Genomic DNA, 19546 nt, shown 5'->3' with positions numbered 1-19546 from the left:
CTGAGGGTGCAAAAAAATCTAAATACTGAGAAAATCACATTTAAAGTTGTCCAAATTAAGTTCTTAGCAATGCATATTACTAATCAAACATTAAGTTTTTATATATTTATGGTAGGAAATTTACAAAATATCTTCATGGCACATGATCTTTACTTAATATCCTAATGATTTTTGGCATAAAGAAAAATCAATAATTTTGACCCATACAATGTTTTTTTGGCTATTGCTACAAATATACCCCAGCGACTTAAGACTTTTTTTGGTTTTGTAATCCAGGGTCACATATGCTCTCGAAAACTCGTAAACGAAGACCGCAATGCACCGTTTGTTTTTTGTGGGCAGGTTATGTACAGTCATCATTGAGTGGAAGTGCGGTGGAAAGAGGGAGTGTGAGTGAAGATATTCAGACAGACTGAGAGACAGATGGACAGACGAAGAGGAATAGATGTGAATTGAAGGAGAGAGAGACATGAAGCAGGGGTTTGGGGCTTAATCAGGACAGCAGTCTGACCCACCCAGACACACAGCAGACATCTGCAAGGCTCTGGCCTCAGGCTGTTTGTGGAGTAAACACACACACACAAGCACGCACGCACGCACGCACGCACGCACACGCACACGCACACGCACACGCTTCGTGGGAGTGTGTGGCTATTTTTTGCGATTTCTTTGCACAATCATTGGTAATGTAGTTTTTCCACTAGGAATTATGATTTTAAAAAGTAATATTGATTAACATTGATTAACAACCTTGCGACATCCTCGGTTTTTATTTAATGTTTTACAAATTGTTAAAACAAATTTAGCTCCCCTATGGACAAAATGAATGGTTTTTGTACTTGCAGAACTCGCCTGTTGCACTCTATACCATTTTTTTTTTAAACCTTGAATGCAGTTTCCTGCACTACGATGGAACAGAAACACAGTTACTCAATCTACAGAGCTAAACAGCACAACCAATGTTGCCGATTATAGAACCAATGAATTTTATGAGCCATTTCTTCATTTTTATGCCAATTTTTCTTAGCGAACTAAAAGCATACAGCACAACACAACAGAACCACTTAGAAACCAAAATCGGTGAAAGAATAATTCACTCAAAATTCTAATTTTATAGTCATGCACTAGTTTACTTTAGTTTGAAAAAATTTATATCAATCAATAATAATAGAATAATTAAACTCTTCATGAATCACATCTTTAAGTACAGTAATGGTGTTGTGTGGACAAGACCACAGGAACCAGTTGAGTCCTCTGCACAATCTGACTTTGCTGCAGCCTGGAATTGAACTGCTGGTTTCGTCTGGCCAGAGGAGAACTGGCCCCTCGACTGAGCCTGGTTTCTCCCAAGGTTTTTTCTCCATTCTGTCACCGATAGAGTTTTGGTTCCTTGCCGCTGTCGCCTCTGGCTTGCTTAGTTGGGGACACTTAATTTCCAGCGATATCATCGACTTGATTACAAAGATACTATTTAAACTTAACTGAGCTGGAAGATGACATCTCTGAATTCAATGATGAAAATTGAGTGTTTATTATTGTCCTTTAGCATTATTGACACACTATTTTCCTAATTAATACTGTAAAGCTGCTTTGACACAATCTGTATTGTTAAAAGCGCTATATAAATAAAGGTGACTTGACTTGACTTGTGTGGTACAGTAAGTATTGTTTATTACCTTTAGTGGTTTCGCTCTCACGGATCAGGTAGGTGCCACGTGGGTTCCCTGTGGAAAGAAGCTGCCTTTCTGCATCCTTTCGGCCCAACTTTCCAAAATACCAGCTGAGAGACAGACAGAGAGGAAGAGGGCCTTTGTCAGTCTTCCAAGTCTGAATTTCTTAATACTGTTCATTAAGCCAGGCCTGTTTGGATCTGCTGAATGCATTCTTTCTGAAAATGTTATTGTTACAACGAAGGGAATTTTTATTTAGGAAAATATGTACACTTAATAACAAAAAAAGGGATGGCTGGGAAAAGTTTTTACAGCTGTATATGTTAACATGCAATCTGAGGGGCCTTACAAATAACATCAGAAAAATGCAGAAAACATCTGCAAATTTTCATCACTCAAACATCTCCTTCTGGTTAAAGTTATGCATATTAGACTAAAAGCCAGCAGCTGACATCAATCTGGCTCTTGAAAATGAAACGGAAAAAAATCTGATATAATTTTAATACACAGTGTAACTTAGGAAATCACAGGAGAAACACCATAATTAAAAGTTTCATGTTTGGCAAAATTGTTCCTGCTCTGTTTTAAATGTGTTACGATTGAAACAAACTTAAAGCTGTGTGAGGGTATTTTTTTATTTTGTGTGTGTGTGTGTGTGTGTGTGTGTTAAAATGTTTCCTTGCCAATTCATTTGTAGGTTCCTGAAGAAATGTTTTCAAGTCTGTTTCAAGACTTAAAAGTCTCAAGTTTCAAAGTCTGACATGTCAACATTTATCCCAACCAATGGTGGTCTCTGCCAATGGACGGGTCTACATGTTTGTCAAAACAACAAAATAGGGGAGTGACTGGAAAAATTGCTTCCAAAAACTGTGTTTGCAATTTAATTTGGGCACAAAAGCGACAGAATCAGGATGCATTCAAAATTTCGAGGGCAAAATTCAATAATTTCAATAAGAATCTTCATATATGGTTTGATACAATGGTAATACATGGGTCAGTTTTTGGGAAGTGTCTTTGTAATTTGTCCCAAACAACAACACAAATGTTGCCTAGCAATAACAGTCAGGAACCACCCTGTACTGCAACTGTATCTGGATTCATTTAGAGTGGGCCGAGGTTTGTCATGCATCCTGCTGAGAGGTCTATGGGTTAAAGTAGGAGTGATTAGAATTACATCACTTTACCCCCACCCTTAACACAGGCAGTTAGTTCAGATTAACACACACACAACTAATCCAACACTTACTCCTCAGCCTGGATTGAGTCCACAGGGGCGACATAATTGCTGGGAATGTAGCCGGTTCCTCCTGTAGTGAGAGAACGGGCGTCCCACCAATCACCTTCACTGAAACAAACAGACAAAGACAGAGAAAAAAACACATTTTCTTATTGTCATGACAGGACTTGAGAATTTTTAGTCTTAGTAGACTTGTCCATGCATCTGTCCTTCCGTATGTTCATCCATCTGTTCATCCAATACCTCAATTCATTATATGTTTATTATATGTTATATGTTTGTTCATCCGTCTTCAGTATGTTCCCACTAAAATGTAAAACACAACACACCCTATACACTCTTTTACCTCTTCATACACAGAAAAACAAAAGGTCAGTGTCACTAAAGTTTCTTTCATTCCTTTGTTTAGATGGACCAATAAACAGAAACACCACAAGAAAGAAAGAGATCACTGCTGGTCTTTTTAGGTAGAATTGTGTGCGTTCTGGAAAACTATTCTTCTCTTCCTTGAATATTTTCATTTAATTTCATATTGCCATTGTCTCGCATCTCTCTCCTACAAACCTTTCACCACAAGTAAACAACCACATCCAGAGTGGAAAACCAATCAGCCTACAGCTGATCTGTACTTCTGTGAATGTCCCATTTATTCGATAACGCTCTACTCTCTCTTTAACATGCCCTTCATGTAATACCCCTCTCCACTAACCAATCTCTTCCTCTCTCAAATAGCCTGTCCTCTTCACACAAAATATCATTTCCAAGAAAAGCTTCTCTCATCTCCCCCAATCATTGTGCTGTTTGTGTGTTTGTGGAGTAAACACACACACACAAGCACGCACGCACGCACGCACGCACGCACACGCACACGCACACACACGCACACACACACACACAAGCACGCACGCACGCACGCACGCACGCACACGCACACGCACACGCACACGCACACGCACACACAGAAGGCTCTCCATCATCTCACACACACGTCATTTACATCCCTATTGTCCCAGATACCCCACCCCTCTCTAGAAGGCATCAGAGCAGGTTGGCTGTTGCCCTATAGGGTCAAACCTACAGACCTAAATGACCTCCAGAAACAGCCCCTCCCCCCTTCCTCCAAGCCCCGCCCTCCCTTTATGTCTACTTTGTGTCTTTATGTCTAGCCAGAAGGACTGTCTGCTGTCTGGAGACACACACACACACAAACACACACACACATTTAGCCATGTCTTTATGGCGATGGAGCACTAAACAAATCTCTAAGATCATGTCAGGTTTGCGGTTTACACCTGGTATTAACATCTGAAGATCCGATCACAAGCCGAGGCCAAAGCAAGCATGTATCGGCAGTAGGGGTGCAACGGATTGTAGATGATCTGTACGGACCAGGCCCCACAGTTCGGCACGTAAGAGATTCGCGAATTAACTGTTAAGTTTAACCATCATAGAGTGAAAGTAGATCCAATTTACACATTCAAGCAATTTTAACTTGCGCGCTGTTTTCTGTACGCTCAGCTGCTGCTGCACACACCCAAAGCGCGCACACACAGAGAGAGAGACACCACATGAACACCGAATTGATTCCTCTTTCACATACACACACACACACACACACACACACACACACACATTTAGCCATGTCTTTATGGAGATGGAGCACTAAACAAATCTCTAAGATCATGTCAGGTTTGCGGTTTACACCTGGTATTAACATCTGAAGATCCGATCACAAGCCGAGGCCAAAGCAAGCATGTATCGGCAGTAGGGGTGCAACGGATTGTAGATGATCTGTACGGACCAGGCCCCACAGTTCGGCACGTAAGAGATTCGCGAATTAACTGTTAAGTTTAACCATCATAGAGTGAAAGTAGATCCAATTTACACATTCAAGCAATTTTAACTTGCGCGCTGTTTTCTGTACGCTCAGCTGCTGCTGCACACACCCAAAGCGCGCACACACAGAGAGAGAGACACCACATGAACACCGAATTGATTCCTCTTTCACATACACACAAAGTTATGTTAAAATACCCATTTCAGCAAGTATTCTAAACACAGTCAGTTATGTCTTAAAAAAGTAAACAGCTGAGAAAGAAACCGGATGTGTGTCAGTATTAGGTCCGTGCATTTGGTCTTAAAAGGACAGCAGCCACTATTGTGTTATTTTACACTTAATTATTATATTTCTGCACCCGAATACTGTTACTGACTTGTTGAATCATACTTAACACAACTAATTTAAATACTATATTTCTACTCATTTAAATAACTACTTTTACTCAGATAACTTCTAAATGCTTGTGGTGGCACAATTATTATTATTATTATTATTATTATTATATAATTATTATTATTTTAAACCCCTGATTTGATTGTAAAGTGCTTTAGGTGTACAGTAGTACATAGTAAAGCATTATATAAATGCTTAATTTATTAATTCATTCATTGAAAATTAATAGCAATAATTGAATTACTTTCATTACTCATTACTAAAATTATTTAAAATATATATATAATCATATTTTACATTTATGCATTTTAACATTTACAAGCAAATGCATTTTTTTTTCATTTGAATACAAATAAAAAGTACGCTAGGTTTTTAAATACTTCTGCTTAAAAAAAAATTTGCTTAAAAAAAAATGTAATATGACATGATATGGTAATATGACACTTGACACCGCCCACTAAGGGGGAGGAGGCTGCTAAAAGATTTTAAAGTACCATTTCCATGGTAACGCAATGTCCGATTTCAAAATGGTTTTCACAGGATGAATTTTGAGTTTTAAAGCTTTCAAATGTAAATTTTCAAATCTAATTTATGATGATTACTAAAAGATGTGATGGGATAAAAGACAATGAAAACAGCGGGAAAGCGACAGTTATGGGGTTACTGAATAAAATACAAAATAGAGTTTATTGTGTAACCGAAATACCAATAATAACCAGAACATAATGGGTTCTGCATAATGCAAATGCAAAACTAGGCAAAATGTATCTGGACTTTTATTTAGAAATGTCTTTACTACTTCCAGCTGCTTATTCAAACGGATGGAGAAGTATTCTAAACACAGTCAGTTATGTCTTAAAAAAGTAAACAGCTGAGAAAGAAACCGGATGTGTGTCAGTATTAGGTCCGTGCATTTGGTCTTAAAAGGACAGCAGCCACTATTGTGTTATTTTACACTTAATTATTATATTTCTGCACCCGAATACTGTTACTGACTTGTTGAATCATACTTAACACAACTAATTTAAATACTATATTTCTACTCATTTAAATAACTACTTTTACTCAGATAACTTCTAAATGCTTGTGGTGGCACAATTATTATTATTATTATTATTATTATTATATAATTATTATTATTTTAAACCCCTGATTTGATTGTAAAGTGCTTTAGGTGTACAGTAGTACATAGTAAAGCATTATATAAATGCTTAATTTATTAATTCATTCATTGAAAATTAATAGCAATAATTGAATTACTTTCATTACTCATTACTAAAATTATTTAAAATATATATATAATCATATTTTACATTTATGCATTTTAACATTTACAAGCAAATGCATTTTTTTTTCATTTGAATACAAATAAAAAGTACGCTAGGTTTTTAAATACTTCTGCTTAAAAAAAAATTTGCTTAAAAAAAAATGTAATATGACATGATATGGTAATATGACACTTGACACCGCCCACTAAGGGGGAGGAGGCTGCTAAAAGATTTTAAAGTACCATTTCCATGGTAACGCAATGTCCGATTTCAAAATGGTTTTCACAGGATGAATTTTGAGTTTTAAAGCTTTCAAATGTAAATTTTCAAATCTAATTTATGATGATTACTAAAAGATGTGATGGGGATAAAAGACAATGAAAACAGCGGGAAAGCGACAGTTCTGGGGTTACTGAATAAAATACAAAATAGAGTTTATTGTGTAACCGAAATACCAATAATAACCAGAACATAATGTGTTCTGCATAATGCAAATGCAAAACTAGGCAAAATGTATCTGGACTTTTATTTAGAAATGTCTTTACTACTTGCAGCTGCTTATTCAAACAGATGGAGGTCAAATATATGTCCTCTTAAAACCATCAAAAATATATTAGAAATGAAACACTATAAAGTAAACATTATCATAATACATCAACAGTAAATTCTAAGTAATTATTTTGGCATAAATGCGCAGTGTTCATTGATCGTGAACTGTCATGAAACCGTGAGCATATTTTTACTTTGAAACGTGCAGCAATCATATTTATTTTATTAAATCACAGACGTTCGAAAACAACCTGAATGTAAGATTTATGAATCAGTGAATTGACTCAAGGATTGACTCACATAGTCGGGCAGAACGGTCCTGTCGAAACGTGCAGCAATCATATTTATTTTATTAAATCACAGACGTTCGAAAACAACCTGAATGTAAGATTTATGAATCAGTGTGAATCAGTGAATTGACTCAAGGATTGACTCACATAGTCGGGCAGAACGGTCCTGTCATCTGCTCCCAGAGGCCCATGCAAGGACTGGGTCGCCTGCTCCAGAACTTTATTGTGCTTCTTTGACAGCAGAGCAAACAAACTGAGAGAGAGAGAGAGAGAAACAGCATGTCACGATGATAAACGACGCTGTCGCAGCACTGCTGCGTTTGTTTTGCCTAGCAGATTTTCAGACGTATAAGATCATAATCTGCACATCTGGATACAAGACCAAGAGTCAGAGCGGAGAAACTGCATTCAAAGGCATCGTAGGTGACGCTGCCCATGCTAAGACTGCTCATAAATATGCTAAGATACCTCATTTTGACAAAAATTCAAAGGCAGCATCCTTCCACAATGCATTATGCTGAGCTCAGGGAAGGATGGCAGACAAAGCAACATAAATTTATAATAAATATACTTTCATTTCATTGAATAATAAAAAATAAAATACTGTTTTGACCAAAAAATTGTCTAATTAATTAAAAACTATTATTTAACTCAATACTTCTTTGCACTATGCATTTTAATGCTAATTAGTGCTTAGCAACAATCTAACAACAAACTATTGGAACCAGATTTATTTTAGTATTATAGTATATATTCATTTTTTTAATTGGCTTTTTATATATATGTATATATACACATACATACATATAATTATTAATCATTTAATTTAAATTTTAGTATTTTCGTGTGATTATTATTTTATTTAATATTATTTTATATTTCTAAGCTTTAATTAAATTTTTTTTAATAGTTTTACTTTTAGCAATTTTTGTTCTTCAATTCAACTTTTTTTTCAGATATTTGCCAAGCCAATATTTCTGATTTTCATTTAAGTTTTTAAAGTTTAGTTAAATTTTTCATCTAATATTTATTGTATTTTAGCTGATATTTATAATCTATTTTATTTAAATTAGTAAAAATGTTTGAATAGTTTTAGTTAATGTTAATAACCCAGACAGAGACATGTGAAAGACAATGTGGGGTGACGGAGAGCAGCAGGCATGATGGGAAGGATTAATGTGTCTCATACTGATGACCTCATCAATCACTAAAGGACGGCACATGCTTTGAGTTCTAACCGTATGAAGCTGTCATAGAACACACACACACACACACACACACACACACTTATTTCTCTTCAACCCACTCTCATAATCCTTGAGTACTTTTGGAATTGCACACTTCTGTACTACAATTACTAGAAATGCGGTATGAAAACTATGTGAATTTTCTGAAAAATTTATAAACCATAAAGTAATTCCAGACCCATTATATTATTGGACTGTTGGATATATTAAGGTATATTTTAAGGATACTACCTACTGCATACTGTAGAGTAAAGTAGCAAAAAGCAGTATGTAAAATAGTATGCAACAGTAATCACTTCAAACAGTGGAAGTTCAATTTAGTAAATGTCCAGTAAAAAAAAAAAAAAAGCATTTTTAGTCTGATGAGGTGTAAAATGTATAATATAAATATATAAAATATATAACATTAATATTATATCAGAGTAAAAATACAAAATAACATTTCATATATATATATATGTATGTCATGGCAGTCATGGATTATCATTCTGACTGCTAAAACATTTTGCGTCATGGAGAAAAAAAAACGTCATTATAGTTTGTCTCAAATTAGAGCGGGATCAACTCATCTGCCACCATCTGCTGTGAAACCTTATCCTCCAAAATACAGCGCCACTTTTCCACAAGAAAACCTGAGTACTTATTGCAGCATCATTGATATACTACTATTAATATTTTACATTAGATTTTATTTCTAAATTTAAAGTTTTAGTCTGTTAGCCTGATGCAACCCAGCTTTGTTATTGTTAATTAAAACTAAAACTATTAAAAACATTTTCATTAACTGAAATAAAGCTTAAATTAAATAAAACCTAAATATTAGATTAAAACTTAAACAACTTGAACACAAATTAGAAATGTTGGATTGGTAACAATACGTTAAAATCCTAAAATTACTAAAACTAAAGCTAAATAAAAATACAAAAAAATAAATGAAAACTGAAAATATAAAAATTAAAGGTAATTAAAAATATTAATAAATACCACAATAGTATAGAAACAATCGGATTTGAGAAAACTTTAATTTAGTAAAGTTTAGTAAATTGTTAGTCATTTTAATTGTGTCTTTTTATCATTTTTATTTTTTTTAAATGACAATATACTTTTATACTAGTATAATATACTAGCTTTTAGTTTATTTTAGTACTTAAACTAAACAAACGAAAAATGCTGAATTAAAGTTATTTATATAATTATTTTAAAAAGTTAATTTTATATATATATATATATATATATATATAAAATTAACTTTTTATATATGTATTAACTTTTTAATACATATATATACATACATACTTTGTCACATGCCTTGTAAAAATTCATAAAAATGTGACTGAGCAACTGAGGAGTAACACTGTTTCAGTGCAGATTTTCCTCACGCTTTAGACTTTGAACCCTGGTTAACAAGCAGATCCGCCGCGAGTTCGTGCAGCGCTGTCAATGCAATGCGTCCGTGTATTAGAAAACATAACGTTCTGCAGTTTATTTACTAATTGTTTAAGGCCATTTCACGATTTCAATCATCATACAGTAACCAGCAACAATCACCCCTTTCTCTTCTCATCGAAGACACGCGATGCAGTCCTAAACAGTCTCTCGCTGTCGGCGCTTATTTGGCCGAACACCGAAAGAGCTTTTATTGCTATTTTCGGCCGAATAATTTTGGTTGCCGAACATTCGGTGCATCCTTAATGGTTTTAGTTTTAGTTCTAGTTCATGACAATAGCCCTTGTACATAAATCACCTCCATGACGCTAGGTTGTTGCCAGTGCTTCTTTAAGCACAACAACTCCACACCCTCAAAAACACAGGATTTGAGGAATCATTAATGCGCAAACACTGAAGTTTAAAGTATATGAAACGGTAATAGCGCTGCTTGACTTAGCAAACACCACGCAAACAGGAAAACAAATCAGAACATAAATATTATGATCCCGCTCTGGTCTTATTATCAACCGTTTCCTCTAAAGCAAACAAGCAGCCCACAAGCACAAACCAGAGAGCCCACGTCGACCAGAACGTCAAACATCGCACAATGATTATTTTGTAATGTTGCTCAGGACTCGTTGGGTCTGAGATTCTAGATTGATCTGTATTTATTTTGGGGTTCAGATCCGTGCTGCGGCAGCAGGAAGAGCTCGGAGTGTGTTTATATGAAATGCCATGTCACTGTGACCTACTGAGAGAGTCAGAGCACATTAAATGCCTGCTGGCACACACACAGAACTATCTGTCCGTCTGGTCTGGGTTTTGATCTGTCTGATAGACACACACACACACACAGTCTGGTACTTCTGTCTGTGTACGGCCAACTGAAGTGCTTCATTTGGTGTCTGTCGATTTTCCCGTCTCTTTTCTGTCTGTCTGTCTGGAGCAGGTGGCGTTCTCACTGTGCTAATGGGACACGGCTGCACTTTGTCGACACTTAAAGCCACTCAGAGCTAAAAATACCCTGTCTGTCTCTTCCAACGGGGTCCTTCGGTGCACCTGGGCTTTTAACACACACACACACTGCTGCTGCTAATATATGCAAGCGCGTGTTTCTCCGAGTGTGGTTAGGCATTATCATGCCGTTGATAGATTAGCAGGTCTATCAGATCAGGTGTGTGTGACTGACGGTGTTTTGGGCAGAACTCGTGTGGTTCTGTTGTTTAGCACACAGAACACCTGTGGAAAACAGCCAAAGACACACAGACTGAACAGACTTTAGGTTCACTACTCAGCATGGCACAATAATCTCATGAAACCCGTCAGGGGCCGTATTATACCCCAACATCAAAATCAAATTTTTTCGGCCGAATAATTTTGGTTGCCGAACATTCGGTGCATCCTTAATGGTTTTAGTTTTAGTTCTAGTTCATGACAATAGCCCTTGTACATAAATCACCTCCATGACGCTAGGTTGTTGCCAGTGCTTCTTTAAGCACAACAACTCCACACCCTCAAAAACACAGGATTTGAGGAATCATTAATGCGCAAACACTGAAGTTTAAAGTATATGAAACGGTAATAGCGCTGCTTGACTTAGCAAACACCACGCAAACAGGAAAACAAATCAGAACATAAATATTATGATCCCGCTCTGGTCTTATTATCAACCGTTTCCTCTAAAGCAAACAAGCAGCCCACAAGCACAAACCAGAGAGCCCACGTCGACCAGAACGTCAAACATCGCACAATGATTATTTTGTAATGTTGCTCAGGACTCGTTGGGTCTGAGATTCTAGATTGATCTGTATTTATTTTGGGGTTCAGATCCGTGCTGCGGCAGCAGGAAGAGCTCGGAGTGTGTTTATATGAAATGCCATGTCACTGTGACCTACTGAGAGAGTCAGAGCACATTAAATGCCTGCTGGCACACACACAGAACTATCTGTCCGTCTGGTCTGGGTTTTGATCTGTCTGATAGACACACACACACACACAGTCTGGTACTTCTGTCTGTGTACGGCCAACTGAAGTGCTTCATTTGGTGTCTGTCGATTTTCCCGTCTCTTTTCTGTCTGTCTGTCTGGAGCAGGTGGCGTTCTCACTGTGCTAATGGGACACGGCTGCACTTTGTCGACACTTAAAGCCACTCAGAGCTAAAAATACCCTGTCTGTCTCTTCCAACGGGGTCCTTCGGTGCACCTGGGCTTTTAACACACACACACACTGCTGCTGCTAATATATGCAAGCGCGTGTTTCTCCGAGTGTGGTTAGGCATTATCATGCCGTTGACAGATTAGCAGGTCTATCAGATCAGGTGTGTGTGACTGACGGTGTTTTGGGCAGAACTCGTGTGGTTCTGTTGTTTAGCACACAGAACACCTGTGGAAAACAGCCAAAGACACACAGACTGAACAGACTTTAGGTTCACTACTCAGCATGGCACAATAATCTCATGAAACCCGTCAGGGGCCGTATTATACCCCAACATCAAAATCAAATTTAAAAAAAAAAAAGAGAGAAATTATATTTTTTGCATTAATTATATGGCAAATGTAATGTAATGGCATGACATTTCAGAAGAACGTGCCATAATGCTGCTTTAGTGCTACATTTGTCTTTTGGCAGGATCGTGCGCTTCCTAATGAGGAGAAATGAAGAGAGAGCGTTTAGTGTGACTGAGAACTAGCTATTATTTAGATCCTCTATAACGTTTGATTGTACCGCCACTGAAATGATGTTTCAGCTGAGCTGTGGGTTTGTAATGCATGCGAATTGAAAGAAAAGAACAGCAGACATACAGCACAGCTTTAAATGATTCACAAATGAGTGTCGGTTATTTTTAATTCATTCTCTGAATAGACTAAGACTGTCACTGGTTTGGATTTGTCTGAATTACTAAAAGAATCATTAATGGAAACATTAAGAAACCAAAATTAAAAATCACAACAAACTCAAAGAACAACCTAGTTCAATTCACAAATGACTCTTTTGAGCAGTTCTTTTGAATGAATTTGTCAAAAGACTCAGAAAAGACTAAACCACTCTTGATATACCATGTTAAAGGTTTGAATATGTATAAAAGTTCTAAAAGAATCGTTAATAGAATCAACTGAGAAACCAGAATTGAAATCTGAACAACAAACATACAGTACTGACTATTCTGATTTAAGAAATGACTCTTTTGAGCAGTTCTTTTTAATTGAAATGTATCAATCTCAATCTCAGATGTTATCGGTTTGAATCAGTTTAAAGTACTAAAAGAATCATTATTGGAAATAGTAAGAAAGCAGAATTGAAATTAGAACAAACTCAGTCACCGAACAACCTAGTTCAATTCATAAATTACTCATTTGAGCAGTTCTTTGAAATGAATTTGTCAAAAGATTTAGAAAAGACCAAAACTCTCTCAATACATCACGTTAACAGTTTGAATCGGTTTAAAGAACTAAAAGAATTGTTAATGGAATCAATTCGGAAACCAGTCATTCCGATTCATGAATGACTCTTTTGAGCAGTTCTTGAATTGATTCTTGAAAAGAATCAGTCTGAATTTATCAGAATCCGAATCTAAATCAGAACAACAATTCACAAATGACTCCTTTGAGCGGTTCTTGATAATCAATTGGGCAAAAGACTCGGAAAAGAAACAAATCAGTCTCAATTTTACATGCCAGTGGTTTGAATCAGTCTAAATAACAAAATCAAAGGACACCAGAAACAAAATTGTAGCCCTGTACCAGGCTGGGAAGACTGAATCTGCAATAGGTTAGCAGCTTGGTGTGAAGAAATCAACTGTGGGAGCAATTATTAGAAAATGGAAGACATACAAGACCACTGATAATCTCCCTCGATCTGGGGCTCCACGCAAGATCTCACCCCGTGGGGTCAAAATTATCACAAGAACTGTGAGCAAAAATCCCAGAACCACACGGGGGGACCTAGTGAATGACCTGCAGAGAGCTGGGACCAAAGTAACAAAGGCTATCATCAGTAACACACTGCGTCGCCAGGGACTCAAATCCTGCAGTGCCAGACTTGTCCCCCTGCTTAAGCCAGTACATGTCCAGGCCCGTCTGAAGTTTGCTAGAGAGCATTTGGATGATCCAGAAGAGGATTGGGAGAATGTCATATGGTCAGATGAAACCAAAATATAACTTTTTGGTAAAAACTCGAGAAAGAAAGAAAGAATGCTGAGTTGCATCCAAAGAACACCATACCTACTGTGAAGCATGGGGGTGGAAACATCATGCTGTTTTTCTGCGACTGATCCGTGTAAACAAAAGAATGAATGGGGCCATGTATCGTGAGATTTTGAGTGAAAACCTCCTTCCATCAGCAAGGGCATTGAAGATGAAACGTGGCTGGGTTTTTCAGCATGACAATGATCCCAAACACACCGCCCGGGCAACGAAGTAGTGGCTTCGTAAGAAGCATTTCAAGGTCCTGTAGTGGCCTAGCCAGTCTCCAGATCTCAACCCCATAGAAAATCTTTGGAGGGAGTTGAAAATCCGTGTTGCCCAGCGACAGCCCCAAAACATTACTGCTCTAGAGGAGATCAGCATGGAGGAATGGGCCAAAATACCAGCAACAGTGTGTGAAAACCTTTTGAAGACTTACAGAAAACGTTTGACCTCTGTCATTGCCAACAAAGGGTATATAACAAAGTATTGAGATGAAATTTTGTTATTGACCAAATACTTATTTTCCACCATAATTTGCAAATAAATTATTTAAAAATCCTACAATGTGATTTTCTGGATTTTTTTTCTCATTTTGTCTCTCATAGTTGAGGTATACCTATGATGAAAATTACAGGCCTCTCTCATCTTTTTAAGTGGGAGAACTTGCACAATTGGTGGCTGACTAAATACTTTTTTTCCCCACTGTATATTTATTAGAGATGCACCGACTGCAATTTTCTTGGCCGATTCCGATTTTTCGTTAGTATGATTTTCTTTCTAAGAACTATAATTGACAGCATATACAAACAAAAATACTGGATACTCGCCAAGACGGGCATTTTGACAATTTTGTATGTATTTGAATGTTTTAGCGCAGTTAGCCACTCATTTAGGTATTTGTGGCTCACAAGCTGTTTGAGACTGAGCGCAGCTTGTGCGCTCCACTAATATAGATCAGTGGTGGTGCGCTCACGTTTGCATAAGCGCAAAACCTGTGGGAAAGACTATAATGCACAATGCAAGCACTATTTAACCGGAGCGAATGAGACGTGTGTGAGAGAGAAGGGGTCGTCAGAGAGAAGAGAGTGAGAATACGCGGCTGACGTAATTGCCTGTGCTGCTGGTAACAAAACAGATCAGCTCGAAATCGGAAAGAAGTGAGACTGACCGACCGATCACCGATCCGGGCCGATCATGAGGAAAATCGGCCGATTCCGATCCCTAGCCGATCGATCGGTGCATCTCTAAATATATATATATATGTGTGTGTGTGTGTGTGTGTGTGTGTGTGTATAAAAGTTACAAGTTATATATAAGAAATTAGAAATGTAAAAAAATTATTAATAAGAAATTAACAATTAAATCAGACCAAAAAACATACAGAACAAAATATTACTTATATATTACTATATTATAATATTATAAAATCTAACATTTTAATTATATACATGTAATATTATGTATTATTGTTAAATATTATTATATAACAAATTATAAACCTATATATTAAAGATTACTACATTTTGTATTATAACATTTTATTATTACATATACATTTTACATATATAAAAAAATTATATACTATATATACTAAATTTCAATACTATATATTAAGTATTAATGTAGTATTATTAATAATCTAGTAAAGCATTAATTTAATATACTCTATATTTCAAAAGTTTAGGGTCGTTAAGATTCTCTATGCTCGCCAAGGCTGCATTTATTTCATCAAAAATACAAAACAATCAAATAAAAAATGTTAAACCGTAATAATAAGGATCAATTTACTGCATCCTTGATGAATAAAAGTATTAATTTATTTATTAAAAAATCTTACTGACCCCACATTTTGGCCAGTTCTGTATATACAATACACTATAATATAATAAAATATTCAATAATCAACTAGCCAGTTGTTGGTTGACTAACCTTATAATTCGTTGGGCGGCGTACTGGTGTAGGTTACGAAACTGGGCTGACATGTTGGCTAGGGCAGCCAGGCAGTTCGTGTGGAGGTATTTATCCTAAAGCAGGGGAAATCAATAAAACCATGCATAAATAATTTGTGTTGTTTCTTCTCGCAGGGCAAAACAGAATGAAATGACTCCATTTTACTTTGAATATAAAAACCCGCTCTGTTCATTGGACTCCCTGGACTGAATATATTCTCAGATCTAATATAAAACTTCAGCAATCTTGTAAAACTCATGAGCTGGTTGCTGTGAGTCTCGCTGTTACATAATAAATTTGCATGTGCCCACGGCCAAAGATCTGGATATTTATGGAGCTTCACGTGACTTTTTGTCACTGGTTCTGGTCTCACCCTGGTCCGTGTCATGTTGAACTGGATGGTCCGAATCACAACCAGGATCAACAGGCTGCCCAGAGAGATCTCCGTTAGAACGCGCTCAGTATACCAGGAGATGTTCTTCAACATCTGAGAGAAAAAGAACAGAAAACAACAATAACTAACAATAAATACATGAGTTGTTCCTCTATTTAAAGCAGGGTTTTATTGCATGCTAAATCTAAAACTACGATGAAATCTGAAAATATGAAATGACTTAAATACTGAAATCTGCTTAAAAGCTAAATCAAACAAAGCTAACAGCCACTAAATGATAAACATCAAATAGAGGAATGGTTCACCAAAAAATAAAGTTGCTAAAAATGGGCATCCAAGATGTAGATCAGATTTGGAGAAATGTAGCATTGCATCACTCGCTCAGCAATGGATCATCTGCAGTGAATGGGTGCCGTCAGAATGAGAGTCCAAACAGCTGATAAAAACATCACAATAATCCACAAGTAATCCACACCACTCCAGTCCATCAGTTAATGTCTTTTGAAATGAAAAGCTGCAAAACAAATCCATTATTAAGACATTTTTTAACCATTGCTTCTGGCTAATATACGAGTCCTCTATCCATAATATTATTTCCTCCAGTTAGCAAAATTTATGTTAACTGATGGACAAATATTTTATTCATCAAGGATGCTTTAAATTGATCCTTATTATTACGGTTTCAATTTTTTTATTCTATGGTTTTGTATTTTTGATCAAATAAATGCAGCCTTGGCGAGCATAGAGAATCTTAACGACCCTAAACTTTTGAAATATAGAGTATATTAAATTAATGCTTTACTAAACTGATGGACTGGAGTGGTGTGGATTACTTGTGGATTATTGTGATGTTTTTATCAGCTGTTTGGACTCTCATTCTGACGGCACCCATTCACTGCAGAGGATCTATTGCTGAGCAAATGATGTAATGCTAATGCTTTCTCCAAATCTGATGAAGAAACAAACTCATCTACATCAACAATATTAATATCTCCTACGATAATGAACGCGATATTGCGTAGCTTGTCAGTGAACTACAGCTCTGTGTAGTAAATGCCGCTCCATCTGAACGCACGTGATGGAGATTTACTACTGATTACAGAACCAGCTTTACTGACGAGATGCGCATGACAATTGCATGCGATTTATCGTGCAGCCCTAGAAAATAGCCTTGGAAATATGTCCTGTAACTACTAAAACCCCAGATTAAGCTAATATGTTAAAAATGTAAATAGTATTATAACAAAATCCAGTTTAAAAAAAAACTTTCTTGGTCAAATTTGGTCGTTGTTTTTGAGTTGTTGGAGCGCAATGTGCACCACTGTAATTATCTGCAAACCACAATCTTCAAACAATTGTTGATGTATATTCTGAAGTAACAGTGTCTGTGTGTGAGTTTTTATGAAAAACATGATAATAACTGATGCATTGAAACAAAACTTGACAAATGTGCAAACACATTGTGCATGCATATCACTGTTATTTTCATTCAGATCTATAAACATAAGCTCAATGGATAAACAACTGCAAATACAATCTGTCCTGCATCGGTTACATAAATATACTGAGAGAAAACACACACACACACACACACACACACACACACACACACGTGTCATGTTGGTCTCATTCCCTGCCTGGAATCACAGATGTGGAATCAGTTCCAGACTCAAACCTCTATCCAAACACATATTCACACACTTCAAAACCATTTATGGCAGATTCTTTATCTGATTTCTGATTGGGATTAACTGTGACCTCACCACTTCATGTATGGAGCGGTTGAAGGTGTCGTCTTCTGTGAGGATGAGGAGGATGATGAGGGCCATGTATACATGATGAGAGTTTCTCTCCTCGACATGATACAAGATCTCAAGAATTGGCAAAACCTTCAGAGACAGAAAGACAAAATCTTTTACTATGGTGTAACCGATAGGGGTCCTCCGATTGATCAGCTACCGATCACTATCGGCCGATAATCACGTTGGGATGATTGATCGGCGGTCTCTAAAAAGGCAGATCTCAAAAAAACAATCTCAATCTGATGACGCATCTGCTGTGATAAGTTTGTCACGACATGCAGCGGCACCGTCTCAGTCTCTGTCTGGCGCGGGTAAAATTATTATTATGCTGAAGGTGAGGTGCAATTCATATTTCTTCATTAAATAACTCTTAAAGTAATTTGAAAACCTTCTGTGTGACATAAGTTCACAAACAGCATGAGTGAATCACCGCTCTTTCCCTCTCAAAATACGCAAATGGCTTCAAATCACCACACATCACGTCTGTCTATAAGCGAGCTGCACGCTGCACGCGGCACAGTTGACAGGAATTGTCACTTGCACAATCGAGGCAGTATTGCATCATCACTAAAGTTGATAAATTGCATTTCTTTTTAATTCTCGCCAGTGTTTAAACCATTCAGCGTTCATGCACACTTGCAGCGCACACATATAACGCCAGGTTCACATTACTCTGTTTGCAGTGCTTATTTTTTTCGCGCTCATGTTAACGGATTGATGCGTTCACCCTGCACACGGTTGCGGTCCGGCAGTGCGTTCCAGTAGCGATGCGTCTGCAGCATTGCTTCCACACAGAGTTTATTTTTGCTGCGCTGCAAGTGCTGAATTAAAGTAAAAGCACATTGTTTGCGGTAAATATGAAAACGAAAATTTAGTAATTACACCATAAATGCATATTATTAAAGTCTACTGTGTTTCACAGTCAACACATATGGCTTGTTGGCTAGTTTTAAAGGAAAAGAGCACTTTTAGATAAACAAGGCAATAATAGATGGCACTCGTAGGAAAACAAAGTTGTTTATGAACCGCAGGATTGCTTGTAATAAGCTAAATGAAAGGCAATATAGCTGACTGTTTCTGTCAGTGGTAAGTTTTAATTTAGAATGTTTGTGATAACGTAAGAAAAGAATTTTAAATGTTTTGCCACTTGCTTGAGCAACTTTTTTTGTGCTGTGTCTAAGCTATTGTGCAACAATTGCACGGGTGTAAAAACAAAAATGCACTGCATGATCGAACATTTAGGTGAGATAAAATATATATTTTTGAAAAATGTCTAAAAAATGCTTTCCCCCCC

The 19546-nt window shown here is 36.8% G+C and overlaps 1 protein-coding gene across 3 annotated transcripts in view; it reads right to left on the bottom strand.

Annotated features, from left to right (window-relative positions):
* Positions 1–19546, bottom strand: part of LOC107599376 (dymeclin) — an 85947-nt gene that overhangs the window by 29599 nt on the left and 36802 nt on the right. For all 3 annotated transcript variants that reach the window (XM_016290951.1, XM_016290950.1, XM_016290952.1), the window contains exons 11-14: positions 18214–18339; positions 16430–16543; positions 16036–16130; positions 7395–7500 (exon numbers count right to left, since the gene is read on the bottom strand). In XM_016290951.1, the coding sequence (XP_016146437.1) occupies positions 7395–7500; positions 16036–16130; positions 16430–16543; positions 18214–18339 (441 nt within the window). The remainder of the gene's footprint in view (positions 1–7394; positions 7501–16035; positions 16131–16429; positions 16544–18213; positions 18340–19546) is intronic.

Source organism: Sinocyclocheilus grahami, unplaced genomic scaffold (assembly GCF_001515645.1).
Source record: "Sinocyclocheilus grahami isolate Dianchi unplaced genomic scaffold, SAMN03320097.WGS_v1.1 scaffold265.1, whole genome shotgun sequence".
NCBI lineage: Eukaryota > Metazoa > Chordata > Actinopteri > Cypriniformes > Cyprinidae > Sinocyclocheilus > Sinocyclocheilus grahami.
This window is presented reverse-complemented; position numbering and strand designations above follow the sequence as displayed.